We start from the raw sequence: 19,816 nt of genomic DNA, 5'->3' as shown, positions 1-19,816 counted from the left end.
GTAATACATCTTGCCGGTAGTGGTAGAGGTGTAGTGGATAGGATGTGCTGGCTTTTTAGCCTACAAAATTCGAAGGATACTGCGAAGATGAAAGCGGATTTACTTTATACCTTTTTTGCCGGAGTTTACCGTATGACAGTGGTTTTACCGTCGTATCCACCGAGCACAACTTTGCCGAGTACGTTAGTCTGTTAGATAGATGGCAGGCCTATCGCGGGAATATACTCGTAATAGGATGATATGTGAGAAGTGATGGTCAAAGGGTAGTTAGAATTGGAAAGGAGTCGGGTTGTGGCCCTTGTAATTGGCACTATCCCAATACCCACCTGGAGGTACTTGGGGAAACTATGAAAAACTCAATTCAGGATAGCCGGTCCCTGGGATCGGACTTCCAAAATGAAAGGTTGGGATTAATTACCATTACAACACCGTCCTCCACACTAAAATGGGAAATAGAAAAGATGCTACAAGCCTGAGCTCTGGCCAGAGTTAAACTTCTTACTTGGTTTTAAAATTGGTTTGTGAGTGGTTAGTAGTTGGTGGTCATAGTTGCTGGAGTAAAGGGAGTCTTTTCGGGTTCTTAAAACACAGTATTAGCTTTTCATAGCATTTTATTGCAAAAAGATACTCTTATTCAAATTTATAAAACTGAAATTATGTATAAACACTTAAGGTTACCATCTTTTACATTTGACGTTCTTCGCTTAGTACATTCATCCATATCTAAAAGTGTTTTGGCACAAAACACCTTTCTGTAATGTTTACTGGACTGGAATCCGCATCCCTGGTGACTGAGGAGATGATGGAAATAGCCATTTTTGTGGACGGTGTTATTAGACATGTCATGTTATTGGTAATAATTCAGAATTGCGCAATGTCTGTCAAAAACATTGGTTATCAGTTCAGTCCTCCGATTTGTACAATTGGTAACAGCACAACTTTTACATACATTGTAGCCTATGTTCTGATAAGTTACAGGTATTTAATTTGTATATTTATTTTACGTGGCATTAACTTATCAGAACTTTAATGTTCTTTTTTTTTTTTTTTTTTTAATTTTAGACAAATGTTTTCATATCGGTTAACATAAGATTTTAAATAGTCGTGTAACTTGAGTGAATTCATGACTTATGTAGTTTTAATACTATTTAAATTGTTTTAATTTTTCATATATATTTTACATTTAATAATTCAACTTGTTTTTATGTGCTCATGTCATTGTCACTAGTGTAAATGCTACCTAAAGTGAAGATCTGATGATGCTCTTTATTTGAGCGATAACGTTCGTCTAAAGTTTAAAAAGAACATTAAATCATTGATGAGTTAATGTGACGGAAAATACGTAGCCTATACTGCATATATTAGCAGCACCGTTGAGTAAAATATTTTCATTACAAGCACTAGATCAGTAGAATCTTTCTTTTTGTGGTGGTGGTGGTGGTGGTGGTGGTTTATATAACGACATATTCAGCTGCAGAGGATATTCAGCACCGAAATTCAACGTGGGCGAGAAATGACCGGATAATTTTGTTTGGACTCCTCTGTAAGGGATATTAGTATTTTACATGCCACAAGTATAGGACGCTGGACCCACAGCTTTACTTTCCTATCGGAGGAAGGTATGCTTCAAATTTTGTCGTGTTTGGCTTGGCAAACCTCTGAGCCAAAGAAACTTTGTTTTACCCACAACAGCAATGGAGTGTTTTGAGTTCACAGTGCCATCATCCCGAATTATCTCCAGGGTCGCAGATACCAGTCGTCGGTAACATAGTTGGTGAAACTCTTTCCATTCATTATACGAGATGAAGCAGCAAGCCAATTTCTTCGACGTAGCTGCTGCTGTCACTTACAACAGCTTGCCTGCGAATTGCTCTGTAAAAAACTGCACACACGTCTTTCACCTTCGGAAATTCGAAGTTCTGTTGAGAACCGTTCCACACTTAGAAGTAAAGGCATACATTTTGTTTAAAACATTTTACACGTCAAATGGAATGAGTCCAACGTTAAAGATCATTACCCATTTCAGTTTTAATTACATTCCATAATATGAAGCGAAGCGCTCTGAAGTATTGGCGTAGCAATGGTCTTCCTAACTATTACCACAGCCTAACATTACTACTAACAGTATGGACGGCCAAATACTGGCTCAATGTCCGTGAATGATGTCACTCACTGTAGTCTCTGCCGACGTACTCCTCCCTACCCCCATAACGTCTTCATTCTGCCAACAAACCTCATAAGAGGCAGTAGTGGATTAAGGTAGAAGCAATGTCGCTTCCAAAACCATCCACGTCTTACAAACACAAATTCCATGAAGAGTAGGTGAAGAATATTTTTGTGTATTACAGATGTCTCCTTTGCTCTAAAACTAATTGCAAGATCTGTGCTAAAATCCTTAAGTGGCTAAAACATGAAGGGGTGGGAGTGGAGGACAGCGAATATATTTATAAGAAGGTGGAATAAATACGACAGGCCTCCTCCTGCAGAGCGAACATCGACGAATATCGAACATCGCATACTCTACAAACTTGAACCGAACATAGCGTCTGTAATAAATGATGCTAATTCTGACACCATAACTTTGTGACTAACAATACGATTGCAATAAATGTGATCTTGTTCGATCGGGTATAATACTACAATGCGAGCATGAACTTGGTGGGGTTACGCGGCGACTGCGGCCATTTTGGAGGTGCGCGAAAATTTCCAGGCAGTGGATCTATATCTCGCGACTTCGATGTGGTAGCGCCTTGGTTTTGGTGCCAAACGAAAGATTTCGTCTACATCTGTCGATACGTATTTCCGTAAAACCCACTGATCTGTCCCAGTCACAGCCACACCCATTTTTTAAGTAAAATAATACCATATACAACGACATTATCAATCAGCCCACACGGATCACATTGAAATCATAGGTTAGTGAGATAGACCTACGTTTTGTTATTAAAATAGTAATAATAATAACAATAATAATAATAATAATAATCACTTTAGCTTTCAATGCTTAAAAGTCCGCGCTGTACTCATAACTTACCTTTTTTTTCATTACTATGTCTTTGGATAGGACATCGCTACTAGAAGGGCAAAAGTGTACATTAACAACAGAAATTGCAAGCCAAAGAGACAATAATATTCTTCTTGTCAGCTTATTATTGCATTTCTCGGTCAATGAAACCCTTCACTGACTGAATATATTAAAAATTGCATGGTAAAGATAGCCGAGAAAATACGATTTTAATATGCGAATAAATTCCAAAAAAATAAAACCATCAAAACAGACTTGGCACAATTAAAAATAGCTATGGCAAATAACACCAAAATTTTTAAGTCATATGGTTTTCAGTAGAGACATAGAGAAGTTAATTTAGATACAGAAAAATGGTTCAAGTTTACGATTCTCTTGCATTAATGTCATTTGACCAAAATTTGTTCTCTGTTTGAGATCTACTTGCAGTTGAATTGTGTCACCATATTTATTTTATATTTTACAAATACGTATTGCGCTTACTTGTTTAAATACAATGTCTGTACAATTGAACTTACTGTATATCTATGACGATCGGTCGCTAGACTGTAGAGGTCGTGTTTATTTCCCTCCCCCCATTATCCACCCTACCAGACTCCTCGTGCTATGCGTGAAGTATCAAAAAGTGGTTCGGGGCTTGGCCACCACTGAATGAGAGTATTCGGATCTTGGTAAATATGAGGAACACAAATTAAAAGACCATAATTTTCATTGTACGCATAATGATTTAAGGTAGGTATTTCCGAAAAAGTTCGCTCTATAGTACAGTTAATTAATTTGTTTTCTTACTTTATCATTGTACGAAGTGTGAACAGACAAAAATAGGCCCTAATTGTCATGCTGTAAAATACCTATTTTGAGGTTTCTATGAAAATAAATGCTTTCAATATTTCTGTTACCGGTACTAAAAAAAATGGTTTTCGAAATGCCGTCTATCCGTGCAGAACTATTTCTCCTTAGCTATTGGACTGATCTTTTTCATACAGTAGGCCTGTCTACAAGTCAGTGTTATAGGGAATACTGCACATGAGATATATTCATTAAACATTAAGTTAGATTGAAAATAATTGATGGGTCTTTTTGAGAAAGTAACATAAACTCGTTCTTTAGCCGAACTTGATTTTATCATTCCTTTTTAATTCTGTTTCTTTGAAGAGGTAAAGTGATAAATTAAATGTAATAAGCAGTATGGCTCCAAATCTCTAAATTTCGGGGAAACTAATATCAATTTACATAATTATACCTTGAAAAGAAAACTTCTTCGGACAAATTCAAAGCTACAAATATTTATTCCCAGTGCTTTTCAAAATTATCTTAATTCTAGCCGTTACGAAAGTAGATAAAAAAAGTTAATAAGAAAAGTTAATATGCTGACAGTTGTCTTCTCTTCATGTTCCTATTTTCTAAATGAAGATATAAATTAATTATAGTGATAGTCTTCATTTTACATTCTTAAACGATATGGCATTAGAAGGCCTATTGCATTTACGTTTCTCTGTTGTTATTATTATTATTATTATTATTATTATTATTATTATTATTATTATTATTATTATTGTTGTTGTTGTTGTTGTTGTTGTTGTTTGACTGCCAGAAGACTGCTGTGTCACGTGATGTCCCTGCACTTATTTGTAGTTTCAATCGCGGTCTGACCAAAACGTTAACCTTCAGAGACATGAGGATAGGAATAGCCTTAGCAATGAGTTTGCTTTAAGGTCCAACGTTCCTTTTCATGACGTAAATCTGCAGGCTTTATTTCCTTAAAAAATCTATCGTTTTATATCTTATCTGAATTCACGCAAATGGCAAATGTCCTCGTGAGACAAGGATGATGAGAGCTAGCTACTGAAGACGATTTCTGGACTTCTTTCCTTTGGGCTTCCTTATTGTGGGATGAATGTTTAAACGGGGCTAGTGGAAGCATGCTTTTCTCTAGCAACTGCTTAATTATTGTGCTCCAAAAGCAGCTGCTGTTTCGATGCTAAAAATAAAGAACTTACAATACATTCATTTTCAGAAGTCACTTAACAAACCGAGTGAAAGTAAAAAGTAAAATTAAATGTAACTTTGGTCTCCAAATGGCAGTTTGACCAAAAAGTAACAATTGCTAGTTAATAGTTGAACGTCTGTTACGAAATAGATATTGTTATTTAATATGTCACTTCAAAAAAAATAGTTTCAACTTAATTTAAATCGAAATTGTACGACATTCTCAGAAAGACTGTTTTAAGTTCCTACAAAAAAAGAGTATGCCGTAACAGTAAAAAGGACTAAGTTACCACTCAATACTTTTAAGACCCACAGCCCATTATCAACTTACGAACTTATTACTGCATTACATCAGTATTTTATGTTTATTTACGCTATTGTAGTAAGTCGTTAGTTGACTACAATTTTGAATGCAACAAATTGTACGATTGTACGTTCTGATGTTATAACTACACCACATGCGTTGAGTCTTGTTGACGTTTGAACTACTGCGTGCATCACATTCTCTGCTTGACCGTCATGCGGAAGGGGCGTGGGGCGGTAGTGAAGCCCGGCTGTGGTATGGTGGACGGCAGAGGATCGCCCTCCGGCACGCTGAAGTTGAACTCCTGCATCATAGTGCAGAAGAAGATGAAGAGCAAGCTTCTGGCCAGCGACTCGCCGATGCACACGCGCTTTCCGAGGCCAAAGTTGATGGACCACTCGTCGCGCACGAAGCGGCCGCGGGAGTCCAAGAAACGCTCGGGTCTGAACACCTGTGGATCACCCCAGTGATCGGGGTCCGACATGACGGCCCACAGACACACCAACACCGTCGAGTCCTGCAACATGACAAAACTGCTCGTAACACCAAGTAAATAATCCAGATCCATAGGAAATCCCGTGATAATTCCAACAGAAAGTAAGAGTAAGAAGTTTCTCAAACATTAGTTCTACCATCGTTCCATTGTCACCGACTCATTTGACGTCATCTAACCAGAAAGACTGGCAAAATGGAGCAGGACCTCTGTGAGTTCTATTCTTGAATATCACCGGTTTTGAATAGAGTGGCTCACCTTGGGGATATCGTAGCCATGGAGCTTAGTGTCCGCCATGCAGCGGTGATTAGGAGTCAGTGGTGCAATGGGATTGCTCCGCAGCACCTCTGTTAAAGTGGCCTCTATGTAGGGCAAGCTGCAACACATATCACGAATAATAAAATAAAATCGTAGACCATGTAGACCTAATGTATGTAACTCACGGGAAATTCATTGGCGGAGATATTCATTTCGGGGGTTACGAGAAGTAACTTTTTACAGTCAAGATCAGTGCTTCAGAACTGTTGGACGTGTCGTGCAGTTATAATATTGCATAGTTACCCAGTGAGTGTGAATTTGGGAATATCTCATGCTTCCAAAAGTCATTTTAAAATGTCTAGAAGCGTGCAAAATTATTCATAATGAATTATGAGAAATGTAGTCCGCGTAATTAAAAACTGCTCAGGAAATGGTCAAAGAATTTCCATTACTTGCGGCGTGAATCATAGAGGAGAAAGAAAAATATTTGCAGGGAAATTCGTTCAGTTATATGAGAGGTATTTAAGCGTGTTACAAAGGATTTTTTGAACATGTATCAGAATTGTGTATACTTCAGAAAATGGGTAATTTGTAAAAATAGTCATCACTATATAAATATGTATTGAACTGCAAAATTGATACCTATTTTAATTTTCTTACAATTAGTGCTACCGATGATGTGCGGTGTTACATTCCAGATATCGATTTTCCAGAGCATACATTTTCCGCGTATGGGGATGCAGAGAATCTGAAACGCATTGTACTTTGCAGGAGATAATTTACTTTCTTTTCTGACTTGTAGATAGGCTATTTAGATATATTACAATGAGTTACTTGGGTTTGTCGTCGAGAGAGGGTCTTCTGCTGCGTCCCACCACTGCATCCAACTCTTCTTGGCACTTCTTTTGGACGTGGGGGTGTAAAACCATGTACAGCAGGGCGTAATCGAGACTGTTGGCCACGGATTCCGCTCCCGCGGAGAACAGGTCCAGAAGAATCAGTATCAGACTGTCCTCTACAACAGAGCAATAATTCATGTTTATTGCTTCGTAAATTCCCTTCACGTGATTTCTTATTCCATATACTCGATTTCTGACTCTGAATGTTTCAATATCAAATCATCCCAACATTCGTGTAATCCTAATTAAATTTAAGAAAAGTTAACACTTGAATATGAATTTTGTTGATTGGAAATTCTTTCTTTCTTCAGTTTACAATATTATTCCAGATAAAAATGTATCCTACCTGTGTACGTGGTGTTGATACTGTTGTTTTTCTTCATCTCTATCAAATACAAATCAATGAAGTCCCTTGGGTCATTTTCGTCAAGAGTTTCCATGTGCTCCCGAATGCTTTGCTGCAAAAATATGAGTAAACTTTTTGCAGAAGTAAATTGTTTACAATCAAATCGCATTGATATAAATTTTTATATTACTTAGCTTACATCAGTTCCCTAACTGCCCATTGTGCAACTCAAACCAAGAAATGGATTCGGAACACCTCAAAATCTGTGCTTCAGTGGTTGACCATGGCAATATCTTTGAAAAATATTGGAGTGCAAGAGGTGAAATGAGTTTATTGTCGAATGTCTGGCATTAGAAAACAACAACATATTAGGCCTACTTACCTTAAAGAATTTCTGTGCGTCTACAGTGCCAACTTTCCTTTCTCTATACCCCGCCAGTCGTGGCATGAAAAATCGTAGGAAGGGGAGGACGTCCAGAATATCGCCGGATGGGTTGCCTGTTCTGAACAGCCTGGTGATCTTCTGCAGAAGCGCCTTGAACTCCGCGTCCGTGTGAGAATGGCGCACGCCGCCCAGAACCTCCATCAGCACGTTGATGGACGGCAGCCCGAACATACCCGTAGTCTGAGGAAAACATCATCACTTTTCAGAAAGCTGATAACACATTTATGGTAGTCTGAGATAACCACAACAATCACTGTCAGCACTTTGAACAAACATGTTCGCAGAACCACATCACTTTCAGCACGTTGATAAAATATGATTTCACTCTGAGAGAACCGCAACAATCTCTTTCAGTACTTGATTAAACTTGCCTACTCTGACAGAACCACAACAATCACGTTTCAGCACGATGATAAAATATGATTGCACTCTGAGAGAATTATAACAAACATGGTCTTGCTCTCAGACAATCTAAACTACCTCGTAGGCCCATAACCATTTTGATAAGTAATGAGTTCATGACCTTAGTTATAGAGACTAACAAGAACAGCGTATTAGCTCGTTATGACACGTGATAACGTTCTGATAGAACCACAACAATCACGTATTGATATATTGATGAAATATGCCCTTGTTTCGAGAGAAACACAACAATTATTAGTATTTTGATTAAACATGAATATGTTCTGATAGAACGACAAAAAATTAAATATATTAACACGTTGATGAAATACGATAAAATATTGAGACAATCATAGCGACAGTTTAAAGGGACGTGGCAATGTTCTCTTTAACTGGAGTAGTGTTTCTCAACTGGGAAGCCTCGGCCCTCTAGAGGCCCCAAGAGCAATTATTAGTGGGGGGCTGCGAACTGTTGTGAATAAAAATTTTAACATCCGACTGTTTTGCCTTGAATAAAAGCACAATTAAATTGTTTTATTTTCAAATTGATGCCAAATTTCACATTGCTATATTCTATATTTTACTTTATACCTTATCGCAGTCATTTTCAACCGGTGTGCCAATGTGCCGCGAGGAAATGAAAATAGTCAAGGTTGTCGTAGCAAACATTGGAAAAATAAGGGTGTAAAATATCATACCAACCTTAAAAAAGATTATATTTTACATGTATTTATGAAAAAAAAGTCGTACTTTAAATACCTCTGCATAACATGTAATAATAATGTATTTTTTAATATTTCCTAAATAATAAATTAAGAAAACATGCATAATAACATAATGTGCTCCGTAAGTGGTGATAACTCCTCGCGAATAACCCTATATATAAATATAAACTTCACTGATATACGGGTGGTATATACTTTACTTACGCAAATTCCTTTTGATACCCACATCCATGTACAATTTAATCCAGGTAACAGATGCACTTCATTACTGCGATAGCTAATCTTCACACGAATCTAATGCAAATTTTCGAAAGAGGATCTCTTAGTAGATATAACAGATGAATGCAACGATGAAGTGTGGTATTCTTAAATTTACAGCATTAGCTAGTTTTAGATAAATAACATTGAGATTTTGTACTCTTTTACATACTACGTAACAAGTACAATAGTGCAGATAATACACGAATAGCAATGAGATGCAGTATACTGTTCCATGTCAGTAATATAATATTATAGATGAATAATCGCTATTTCATACAAATAGTATATCGTATAATAAATCCAGTATTATAGACGTGAAGCGTTATTTGAGATCATGATAGTAAATTAAGGAATACGAAATGGCGTTATTTGAAATAATATTCTAAGTTGGTAAGATAACAAACACGAAATTTATTACGAATGTAGGCCTAGTTATTTGAGATAATTTTAGTAAATTAAGGAATACGAAATGGCGTTATTTGAAATAATATTCTAAATTAGTAACATAACAAACACGAAATTTATTATGAATGTAGGCCTAGTTATTTGAGATAATGTTAGTAAATTAAGGAATACGAAATGGCGTTATTTGAAATAATATTCTAAATTAGTAACATAACAAACACGAAATTTATTATGAATGTAGGCATAGTTAGTTGAGATAATGTTAGTAAATTAAGGAATACGAAATGACGTTATTTGAAATAATATTCTAAATTAGTAACATAACAAACACGAAATTTATTATGAATGTAGGCCTAGTTATTTGAGATAATGTTAGTAAATTAAGGAATACGAAATGGCGTTATTTGAAATAATATTCTAAGTTAGTAACATAACAAACACGAAACTTATTATGAATGTAGGCCTAGTTATTTGAGATAATGTTAGTAAATTAAGGAATACGAAATGGCGTTATTTGAAATAATATTCTAAGTTAGTAAGATAACAAACACGAAATTTATTACGAATGTAGGCCTAGTTATTTGAGATAATGTTAGTAAATTAAGGAATACGAAATGGCGTTATTTGAAATAATATTCTAAATTAGTAACATAACAAACACGAAATTTATTATGAATGTAGGCCTAGTTATTTGAGATAATGTTAGTAAATTAAGGAATACGAAATGGCGTTATTTGAAATAATATTCTAAATTAGTAACATAACAAACACGAAATTTATTATGAATGTAGGCATAGTTAGTTGAGATAATGTTAGTAAATTAAGGAATACGAAATGGAGTTATTTGAAATAATATTCTAAATTAGTAACATAACAAACACGAAATTTATTATGAATGTAGGCCTAGTTATTTGAGATAATGTTAGTAAATTAAGGAATACGAAATGGCGTTATTTGAAATAATATTCTAAATTAGTAACATAACAAACACGAAATTTATTATGAATGTAGGCCTAGTTATTTGAGATAATGTTAGTAAATTAAGGAATACGAAATGGCGTTATTTGAAATAATATTCTAAATTAGTAACATAACAAACACGAAATTTATTATGAATGTAGGCCTAGTTATTTGAGATAATGTTAGTAAATTAAGGAATACGAAATGGCGTTATTTGAAATAATATTCTTAGTTAGTAACATAACAAACACGAAATTTATTATGAATGTAGGCCTAGTTATTTGAGATAATGTTAGTAAATTAAGGAATACGAAATGGCGTTATTGGAAATAATATTCTAAATTAGTAACATAACAAACACGAAATTTATTATGAATGTAGGCCTAGCTATTTGAGATAATGTTAGTAAATTAAGGAATACGAAATGGCGTTATTTGAAATAATATTCTAAATTAGTAACATAACAAACACGAAATTTATTATGAATGTAGGCCCAGTTATTTGAGATAATGTTAGTAAATTAAGGAATACGAATTGGCGTTATTTGAAATAATATTCTGAGTTAGTAAGATAACAAACACGAAATTTATTATGAATGTAGGCCTAGTTATTTTAAGTTTATTTATAATTTTGTTGTGAAAAAGTGATAGGCCTATTAAAAATGTTTGAATCATTTTGTTTTAAAGAACATTTTCTCAAGTAACATGATAAACACTAAATTTATTATGAATGTAGACCTAATTATTTGAGATAATGTTCTACTATGTTGGTAACGTAACAAGCATCACATTATAGAAGATTATCATTACTTGGCACCAAGGTGCGAATTAACGGGGGGGGGGGGGGGGTTGGTGGGATTTCCCCCCTGTTGGAAAGTTACCCCCCTCTCATAAATTCATATTAACATCCCTGCCAGGGATAACTTCTATACTTCTATCCCCCCCACAAAATATAATTGTTTTAATACGAGTATATGTATTTTATAAAGTATAAAGTAAGCAAAGAAAATAATACTTCTGTATTATCATCACCAGCAAGCTGACAATAATCAATAACTTAAGAATTACACATCTTATCTTAAGCCTGCTCATGAATATAATTATTATTATGATCAAGATGCAAGACAAGCAACTCAGTGCGACCAAGCGTTGAGCCGTATCGAACGAGGATAATACTAATTTTATGTATGGTATTCTCTATCTAGGATTCTATCCTCCCCTCATAAGAAATCTTAATTCGCACCCTGCTTGGCACACTATTCTGTGATGATAAGGTAACAAGTGCGGCATTATAGATGACTATTTGAGGTTCTGTATCAATGCCAAAAATGTTAAAGTCCAACATTATAAAAGTGTATCATTATTTTAGTCACTATTCAGTTTTGATAAAGTAGCATCTAAATAAATGTTATATGAGACTTCCATGCTGATGGCGTAACGACTGGGATATTATGGATGGATAGAGTTATTTGAAGTATTGTTTCAAAATGTTAAAAATGTTAAGTTCCCTACATTGTGGATAAATAAATCATTTTATAAGATATTATTCTATGTTGGCAATGTAATAATGCTGTATTACAGATGATTTCTATTATCTGAGATAATGTGCTATATTGATAATACAGCTAATTACATATACAGCAAATTTTTCAATTTATTCAGGAAGACATAATGAATTGGATACAGCATGCATTTACAGAGGATGAATAATGGCAGTTTCTATACTCAAGCTAAGCGAAAGAGAAGTTTGGCACGACCGAATAAACTACTACTGATTGAGACCAAGCCACAACTCCTAAACCGCACCGGGAGAAGATAACGCATGATTGACAATGATAATATAACAAGTCCAGCTATACAGGTTATTATAATTATTTAAAATATTATTCTTTGTTTAAAAAGTGATATGTCCGGGTATGCAGATAAATCGCGTTATTAGAGAAAATATTTCATGCTAATAGAGAAGTGTGGCATTATTTTATATGAATAACACTCCATGGAATACAGCTACGTCTTAAAATTTTAACTCGTTCAGAATTATTGTGTCATGTCTGGTTTCACGTGCCTGTGTCTCGCTGCTTTGTAGCTTCCTGACCAGTTGCTCAACTTCGTCGACTATGATAGTCTCTAAGCTCTTCTTGCCGAAACCCAGATCTCTCAAGTGACGTAATGTAAAACGCCTCTGCTCCACCCAGTACGCACCATCGGTGAAGAAGAATCCTGAAAAAAAAAAAAGCCGAATTCGTGATGCAACCCATAAAGTAATAATTTAATTATGGAATTATCTTCATAATATATAATACCTTGCCGCAATTCTAACCCAAACTTTTAATTCATACGAGTATTATGCAGATTTAATAATCTGTAAATTCTAGATAAAATATTTTTATTCTTATGGACTTTTACACGCCTACATGACGTCGATACTATTGGAAGAGTAGATAAATTTATTGTAATTTATTCTTCTACAATACTTTGTCCCAGTATGCAATCTGTGTTACCCAGCCTCTTGTTGAAGGCCCTGTCCCTCGAGTTGAAGTTGTCAGGGCGTCCCTGGAACTCTTCGCGGCGTAGAACCTCCAGCACTGCCTTCGGCTCGACGATGGCCACGGTTGGCTTGGAACCGAACATGAGACCCACGACAGGCCCGTAGCGTTTCCTCCATTTGCCGCACATGGTGAACTGAACATGTTGTGGCGGTATGAATGGCACCGATCCCACGATAGGCAAGCATAGAGGACCTGCAATTTTAACACCGTAATATGGCTATGAGTGTAGGTCTCACACCAAGCTTTGCAATTACGCGCCTTCAAAAAGTTCTCACAATCAAAACAGCAAGGTAATTGCAGTGAGTTAAAATGACATGACGGAAAAAACTACATGCAGATCAGAAGAATGTGAGAGAACTTTAGCAGCGTACAAAATACTGCCTCATATATAAACGATTATGATAGTCTATATTATTACAAGTAATACACGTAAATATACACACATACATACATACATACATACATACATACATACATACATACATACATACATACATACATACATACATACATACATACATACAACCTGTGAATTCATACACACGTACTACCTCAGCATTCATAAAGCTTCAGGGTAGGCAGGGTAAGCTGAGATTTCCCAAACATTTTCGAAGAAGGGACAAGATCAATTTAGAATTTAGTTAATTAAAAACTGGAGCGTTTCCGCGTTTCGTGTATCTTTTAGCGACGTAAAGCACGGCCTAGATCACTATTTCTGATCCATGCCTTCAGCCCAGCTAATCCAAAAATTTTGTCACGCTTCGCTACTGAAAATAATACGTACTACCTATGCATTCATACGTACGTATTACATGCATTCATGTATACGTACTACCTATTCATACATACATACATACATACATACATACATACATACATACATACATACATACACATATACATACACATACATACATACATACATACATACATACATACATACATACATACATACATACTACCTCTACATTCATAAAATAATACGTACTACCTATGCAATCATACATATATATTACCTCTGCATTCATACATACGTATTACCTCTACATTCATAAGTACGTACTACCTATGCAATCATACATACGTACTACCTATTTAATCATATATATGTACTATCTATATAATCATACATATGTGGGCCTACTACCTCTATATTCATACATGTATGAATAGGTATGTATACGTGCTACCTATGCATTCATACATACGTAGTCTACTACCTCTACATTCATATATACGTACTACCTATGCAATCATACATACGTAGTCCTACTATCTCTAGATTTATACATACGTACTACCTATGCAATCATACATACGTAATCCTACTACCTCTAGATTTATACATACGTACTACCTATGCAATCATACATACGTAGCCCTACTACCTCTAAATTTATACATACGTACTACCTATGCAATCATACATACGTAGTCCTACTACCTCTTCATTCATACATACCATACGTACTACCTATGCAATCATACATACGTAGGCCTACTACCTATGCATTCATACATGCGACTCGCAACGAACTAAGAAAACTTATCAGTCAAATGCCATGCACTCGAAGCTCTTCATATGTGTGAACTTACCCGGTGGGAAGTTTTTGGGTCTGAATATCAGGAGTTTGTACAAGAAGAGGGCGGCAAGCGCCACTAACACCAAAGTTATCATGTCTACTAGCGCTGCTAATTTGTGTAGCAGTCGTGACAGATTTCGCAGCTCTGAATCGAAATGCTTTAATGTTTCGCTAATTAAAGTATTTACAAGACGGATTTGCTGACGTCATAAGGGTTAGCAGTATGAAGGGTCATGACCCTGACATTAACATCCAATCTTCTGCCAATTTGTTATGATTTGAAACTTTCATCACTGTGAATTGCAAGAATGATTATTCATCATACCCAAATCAAGACATCGATAACTAAGTAGTCCCGAATGCAGGTAAGGCTTACATAGCCCACCACCTTCAAGGTGAATTAAATAAATAATTTGTAGCACCTTATCAAACAAGTTACTACCTTTTGTGGTATCATGCTTAGGCCTACTTCTAACTTCTATAATATCATCTTTAACTGTGAAGCTAATATTCACACCTCTAACAAATATCAGCATATGGGCAGTGTCCGTTATATCTTTATTCTCCTTGCGTGCAATAGAATAATACTGTAATCAAATTGTTTTCCTTTTCCAATAAGCTACTGCTTATCGTCTTTCACACACCTACTGTTCTTAATAATGTTTCTTGACAATATATTGATATGAAGGAGTCAGTTTTATCAGCACACAACGTTTCGACAACATTTCTTAACAAATCCACCCTCTTCGAACGCTTTTTCGTGCTTAGAAAAGAGTTTCGAAACCTCGTAACTCGTTTCCGTTGCATTTTTGTTTCGAAGTTCCATGTGAAATCATTAATTACTGTTGTACAGTAACTTTTGTTGCTCTTCTATGTTGTTTGGCTAAGATACTGAGACATTAACTTGTTTACTTTTATTTTATAACCTAGCAACGAATTCCGAAATCTAATCATCAAGCAAACGATCTTACTAACTCGATTACATTCATCTTATAGAACATATCAAAGGTCGCAAAAATAATAAAATTATAAAAAGGTACATGAAATACAGTAGGGGAGAGTCGGGTAGTATCGGACATCGGGTAATATCGGACAGTGAGTTTCTTTCATCTACCACACGATGATAGTACCTGATTGACATGGTTACGTTTCTGTGATGTCGCATAGAGAAACGTAACCATGTCATTCAGGTACTACCATATGGTGGTAGATGAAAGAAACGCACTGTCCGATACTACTCGACTCTCTCCTATATCTTGATTTTATTAATATCTGTTTTTAAAGCGGACATGTCCCAGAAGAATAGAATATAGCAATAGATTGCCCAGTATTTAAAAGTGATGACAGAACAAAAACTACAAATTACGGAGGAATTGGCCTATTGAGCTCAGCTTATAAGGTATTTGCAAGTTCAGACAAGAGTGAACACCATAGAAGGAGAAATCCTTTGTGTAACACAGCATGGCTTTAAAAAAGGATGGCAGTGATTGAACTACGTATTTTCAATATTCCAATAAGTAGAAAAGTGCACAGAGAATTTAACTCTCATAAATCACGAAAGTAAGTAGAGGAAAAATGTTTAAAATAATGATTAAAATGGGGTTTCCTCAGCATCTAGTCAAAGTAAGACAATGTTTATACCTAAATAATCATGGTGGAAGGAAAAACAAAAATTAAAATATACCGAAGTGTTAGATAAGGATGACCATTCTTACCCACCTTTTTCAATACACATGATAATTAAAAATTACGGGGACAAACTTTGAGTGCGAATTTCTCACACCAAAACAACAAAAAAAAAGTAATTAATATGTTCGGAAATGCCTTGTTTACGGGTTATTTCAATACAAAGACAGCCATATTTCAATTGAAACGGATTCTATTTACAATTACATTACAATGTACTTGTACAAATTGTTTTCAGCTTACAATTTGTAGCAAATGTTCAAAATGTCCTCCGCCTGCTTGTACTCATCGATGCACACAATTAACTACCACTGATATAACATGCCTCATAGAAACCAAGAAATGTAGCACGAAAGTTACAAACATTTTAGTATCTGTTTGGCACAGTCAAAAAGCATTTTAAGAATTTGAGTCGTGAAACTCCTTTAAAATTTCGTATCACCATGGCAGTTTCTGTACTTCTATATGACAGTGAAAATGGACTCTATCTATAACCCAGATGAAGAGGACACAGAGTGCTTTACTGACGTCACGAGTGTGGGTGGAGTTATACTGGGTGTTCAGTTCAAAATGTGTCTTGGCTCGCTGTATGCCGTCATGTGGCTAGCTGATGAGCCTAGAGAATTCAATCTTCCTACACTTCCGCAGCTCAGGTGTATAATCTAAGAGGCAGAGAAGTTGGCTAGCAAGTACGGCGTTCATTCTGAAGAGTACGTGCCGATACGTACGGTAACGCCGGTAGTGGCAGGAATGTGAACTGTTTGGAAATACGTACTGTCGGGATAAGGGGAGAGGGTTAAGACGATTACTTACGTATTTGTTGACATTAACTTCGACGGTCAACATGGACACGGAGCATTTGATTTGTGTTGTGGAATGTTACCGTACGCAACCGATGATAACAAATACCCTGCGTACGACTTGCCGGCGCAAAACACAGTTCGAAAGAGGTTATGGTAGCACACAGACCGTACAGACCGCCATCTGTTGCTACGACGTTCAAGTTATACCGTACACGTTCTCAAGTTCAGATTGAAGAACGCCTTAAATAATAGGCAACTTCTCTCACATATAAGCTGAAACTCGCTTCAAATCGGTGACCCAACAACAGTGACGTCATGACACACTTTGAAATGAACACCCAGTATCTCTTAGGTACACTGACTTTACGCTCACAACTCACTGGTAGTGGACGTGATTTCGTAGCATTTATTTACCACTCTTTGGCAGTTATTTCTTACTCCCGTACTTCTACACTTGCTGGCACAATTCTTAACTTCTTCCCTTAGTTTTTCACATTCACCCACACGTCTTCACTTCTTCATTCGTATATATGGACTATGTACAGCATTTATTTACTTCCCACCGTAATTCTTCTCAGTCTTACGTACTTCTTTACTTAATTTCGTAGCATTTATTTACCTTTAAGCCACCGGCGTGGCTCAATCGGTTAAGGCGTTTGCCTGCCGGTCTGAAGTTGCGTTCGGGCGCGGGTTCAATCCCCACTTGGGCTGATTACCTGGTTGAGTTTTTCCGAGGTTTTCCCCAACCGTAATATGAATGCAAGGTAATCTATGGCGAATCCTCGGCCTCATCTCGCCAAATATCATCTCGCTATCACCAATCTCATCGACGCTAAATAACCTAGTAGTTGATACAGCGTCGTTAAATAACCAACAGAAATAAAAAACATTTATCTTTATACCAAAACATCGGTAAGATATGCCGAAAGCAAATAAGTCTCTGTATTTGAAGCTGTAGTTATTTGTTGAAGAGTTCTGATCTCAACGCTTCTCTACGGACAATTTTAGCGAGAGACGAGTACTTTTATTAATGTTATGTTTTTTGTCGTAATTTTAACAATTTATGTTGAATATTGTGTTGCGAAATAGACTAAAATAATGATTTATTGGTAGGCATCATATTTTAAATTCACCCGTGCTACATCATGCTTTGTAGAAAGAAGTTTTTCTCAGTATAAACACTGCTTAACTGAATATCGTAAGAGATTCACGTCTCAATCCCTGATGAAACATATTGTTTTTTTTTTTTATTGCAACAAGTGCAACCATGAGAGAAGAGAAAGTAGTGCAAAGGAATATGATATAGCCTACATTTTCTTTGTGTGGTTAACTGTATATTCATTGAAGGCTAAATATGTGTATTGTAATTCCGTAACACACTGAATCGTACATATTGTTAGTAAACGTGGTAACTTAATGTGAAATGTAAGCAATAGGTGATTTAATATTTTAAAGTGCATTCATGGAATATAGAAATATGTAGCTCAAAGGACTGTATCGCTGACAAGTAAACATTCTGATGGGGGCAGATAAAAAAAGTTAAGTTCGGCAGGGGCCGTTAACAGAAAGAAAACACAATTTCATTAGAAAAATTAATTGGAGGAGACTCAGTAATTTTTTAGCTATTTTTCAACATATTCCCCACCAGAACTGAGACATTTGTCATATCATGGGAGCGACAGAGAGGTGCAGACGGTTGTCAAACGCTGGTTCCGATACCAGACGGCAGACTTCTGCGACACAAGGATGCAAAAATTGATCTCATGGTATGACAGATGTCTCAATTCTATTTGGGGGATATGTTGACAAATAGCTCAACAATTACTGTAGCTAGCTGTTCCAATAATTTTTCCATGCAATTGTGCTTTTTTTCTGTAAACGGCCCCAGGGGGAAATCATTTTGTAAATTGTAGTGTACTTCGTTAAATTGTAGTGTACTTTGTAAATTTGTAGTGTTTTTTGTAACGCAGTTTTACTCCTGGTTGAGTGTTAGAGAAGGCGGTATGGCCTTAACTCTGCCAGGTTAAATAAATCATTATTATTATTATTATTATTATTATTATTATTATTATTATTATTATTATTATTATTATTATTATTTCTGGACGGTCTCGTAATTTCGGTCGAGTGGCCAAAATTTGTATAAGCACTTCTTTTGACATTATTAATATGGTGGAAGGAAAAAAAATAACTTTCTTATCTGCCCCCATCAGAATGTTTGACAGTACACTGTACTTCCTTATATCCTGATCATGGTCATACCTATAGTCGATGCTGCAGTTAACCTTGCGGTTTACAAACTTTAAATGCGCTCTCTATCTATCACACGTTCTCACCTCTAATGACTGCCATCACAGTTCTTTGTCCATTTAATGATCCATAAATGATTCTCAGCAGTTGAATATCTTACTTAACTCCTTCAAGACACATTTTTTTTATTGGCTAATAAATTATTTCAGTTTTCAAGATTTCTCGAAGCTACTATTAAGGCTATAATAGTTTTGGGTCCACCGCTGTGGAGTAACGGTTAGCATGTCTGACCGTGAAACGAGTAGACCCGAGTTCAAATTCTGATTGGGACATGTTACCTGGTTGAGAATTTTTCCGGGTTTCCCCTCAATCTATTAAGAGCAAATGCTGGGTAACTTTCGGCGTTGGACCTTGGCCTCATTTCTCTGGTATTC

At 36.0% G+C, this 19,816-nt stretch overlaps 1 protein-coding gene across 1 annotated transcript; it reads right to left on the bottom strand.

The window, feature by feature from the left end:
* Positions 1-593: 593 nt before the first annotated feature.
* Positions 594-14,793, bottom strand: LOC138692875 (methyl farnesoate epoxidase-like). Its single transcript, XM_069816181.1, has 8 exons — positions 14,657-14,793; positions 13,013-13,252; positions 12,577-12,731; positions 7,697-7,939; positions 7,315-7,426; positions 6,904-7,084; positions 6,070-6,187; positions 594-5,835 (listed from the first exon to the last, which is right to left on the bottom strand). The coding sequence occupies exons 1-8, from the start codon at positions 14,736-14,738 to the stop codon at positions 5,512-5,514; spliced, it is 1,455 nt and encodes a 484-aa protein (XP_069672282.1). The 5' UTR covers positions 14,739-14,793; the 3' UTR covers positions 594-5,511.
* Between the last annotated feature and the right edge of the window lie 5,023 nt (positions 14,794-19,816).

This window comes from Periplaneta americana, chromosome 17 (assembly GCF_040183065.1).
Source record: "Periplaneta americana isolate PAMFEO1 chromosome 17, P.americana_PAMFEO1_priV1, whole genome shotgun sequence".
Lineage (NCBI taxonomy): Eukaryota > Metazoa > Arthropoda > Insecta > Blattodea > Blattidae > Periplaneta > Periplaneta americana.
The sequence above is the reverse complement of the archived record's forward strand: the minus strand, read 5'-3'. Positions and strand labels throughout refer to the sequence as shown.

Coding starts and splice junctions, on each gene's coding strand:
- LOC138692875 (XM_069816181.1), bottom strand. CDS start 14,738: ATGATAACTTTGGTGTTAGTGGCGCTTGCCGCCCTCTTCTTGTACAAA. Junction 12,732..13,012: donor GGCCTTCAACAAGAGGCTGG/GTAACACAGATT, acceptor TTTTTTTTTCAG/GATTCTTCTTCACCGATGGT. Junction 7,427..7,696: donor ACGCACAGAAATTCTTTAAG/GTAAGTAGGCCT, acceptor ATATTTTTGCAG/CAAAGCATTCGGGAGCACAT.